Below are 1,386 nucleotides of genomic sequence, written 5' to 3'. Positions count from 1 at the left end.
CTTGACCAAGTCCTCAGTTTTCAAGTCGTTTGATGTATACTTGCATTCAGCAGACCTCAGAACGAATGCCATTCAATCTTGACGCATTAGTTCCAAAACGCAAAGGTACGCGGTTATATGTGTGGGCACAAACTGCACTTGACCTCGAACTGAAACATGATCGGGCAACGACACCGAATATAGGCTCTGCGAAGAATGGCTTTGGAAATAGAGAGGTTTTGGTGCAATTTCAGTCCCTATCCAGTAGGACGCCCCACCATATGATGACAAAACCGGAGTCCACCTCTTAAATCTAGTTCTGGAACCTCCTTAAATGAATGTTTTGTCCACCGTGTGAGTTGACTGTGGAATTTTGGTTTTGTCCATACATCCCTCTGGACACCAACCATGTCAACGCCACCAAAGCGCCGCAACTTCACCGAAGAGGAAGACATTATGCTTCTTCGCCAAGTCTCCGCCGACATGCCCTTCCTTGCCCGACGCGGACTCATCATGGACAACTGGACGGCCATTGCGGAAACTCTAGCGGCGAACGAAGACTTTGGCCGCCCTGACTTCGACGCGAAGAAGGCCAACAATCGGTTCATTGCTCTCGCGGAGGCACACCGCAAGATCCATCGCGTGTCAGCACGTGCTTCTGGCATTTCAGAAGACGTTGGGGAGAAGGTGGCCCTGCTCGATGACATACTCTCAGCACACGACGACGCAAAGGAAGAAGAGTCGCAGCGAATCGCAGATGCCAAGAAGACACACGAGCACAACGACAACCTGGGCAGTGTTGTGCGCGAGGAGGCGATGCAGTCGCTGGGAAAGCGAAAGCATGATGTCGACGACGATGGTGCTTGTCGGGGTGGTGGCGGTAAGATGCTAAAGGTGACGACGATGATGCACGAGCAAGTTCAATCCGAACTGGAATTTCAACGCGAGAAGCATGAAAACGAAATCAAGGAACGTCAAAAGGATCGCGAGTTGCTTGCGCAACAAATTTGGAACAAACAGGAGTCAATGCGTAGTCAACAGGAGTCAATGGCAGCTTTGATAAAGTTGCTAATGAACAAGCAGTAGATTTTTTTTGTTAAACTTCTACAAATTCCAACATGTTCAGGTACTCTTTCAACGTAGGTGGCTCGAGGTCAAAGTACCGTATAGGTAACAATAACTACCCGGGCTTAATAACTACTTTGGGGCCTTCGCGGGCACAATAACTACCCTCAGCGCCGCAGGCGGGCTAAATTTCACTACCCTGGGCAATATGGTTAACTTAATGAGTCCATGAGCAAGTTGCTCATCGTTAATGCCTCGGAAGAATTTTGGAATGCCTGACATTTGTGTACTTCCAAGTAAAAAAAAAAATATGAAAAATGTCGCGAAATGGTGGACTTGAAC

At 48.4% G+C, this 1,386-nt stretch overlaps 1 protein-coding gene across 1 annotated transcript; it reads left to right on the top strand.

Annotated features, from left to right (window-relative positions):
* Nucleotides 1–387: 387 nt before the first annotated feature.
* On the top strand, nucleotides 388–1,065 carry H257_08837 (hypothetical protein; the record flags this gene model as incomplete). The annotated part of the gene is made up of 1 exon (XM_009834903.1): nucleotides 388–1,065. The coding sequence occupies one exon, from the start codon at nucleotides 388–390 to the stop codon at nucleotides 1,063–1,065; it is 678 nt and encodes a 225-aa protein (XP_009833205.1).
* Nucleotides 1,066–1,386: the final 321 nt, after the last annotated feature.

This window comes from Aphanomyces astaci, assembly GCF_000520075.1.
Source record: "Aphanomyces astaci strain APO3 unplaced genomic scaffold supercont1.20, whole genome shotgun sequence".
NCBI lineage: Eukaryota > Oomycota > Saprolegniomycetes > Saprolegniales > Verrucalvaceae > Aphanomyces > Aphanomyces astaci.
This window is presented reverse-complemented; position numbering and strand designations above follow the sequence as displayed.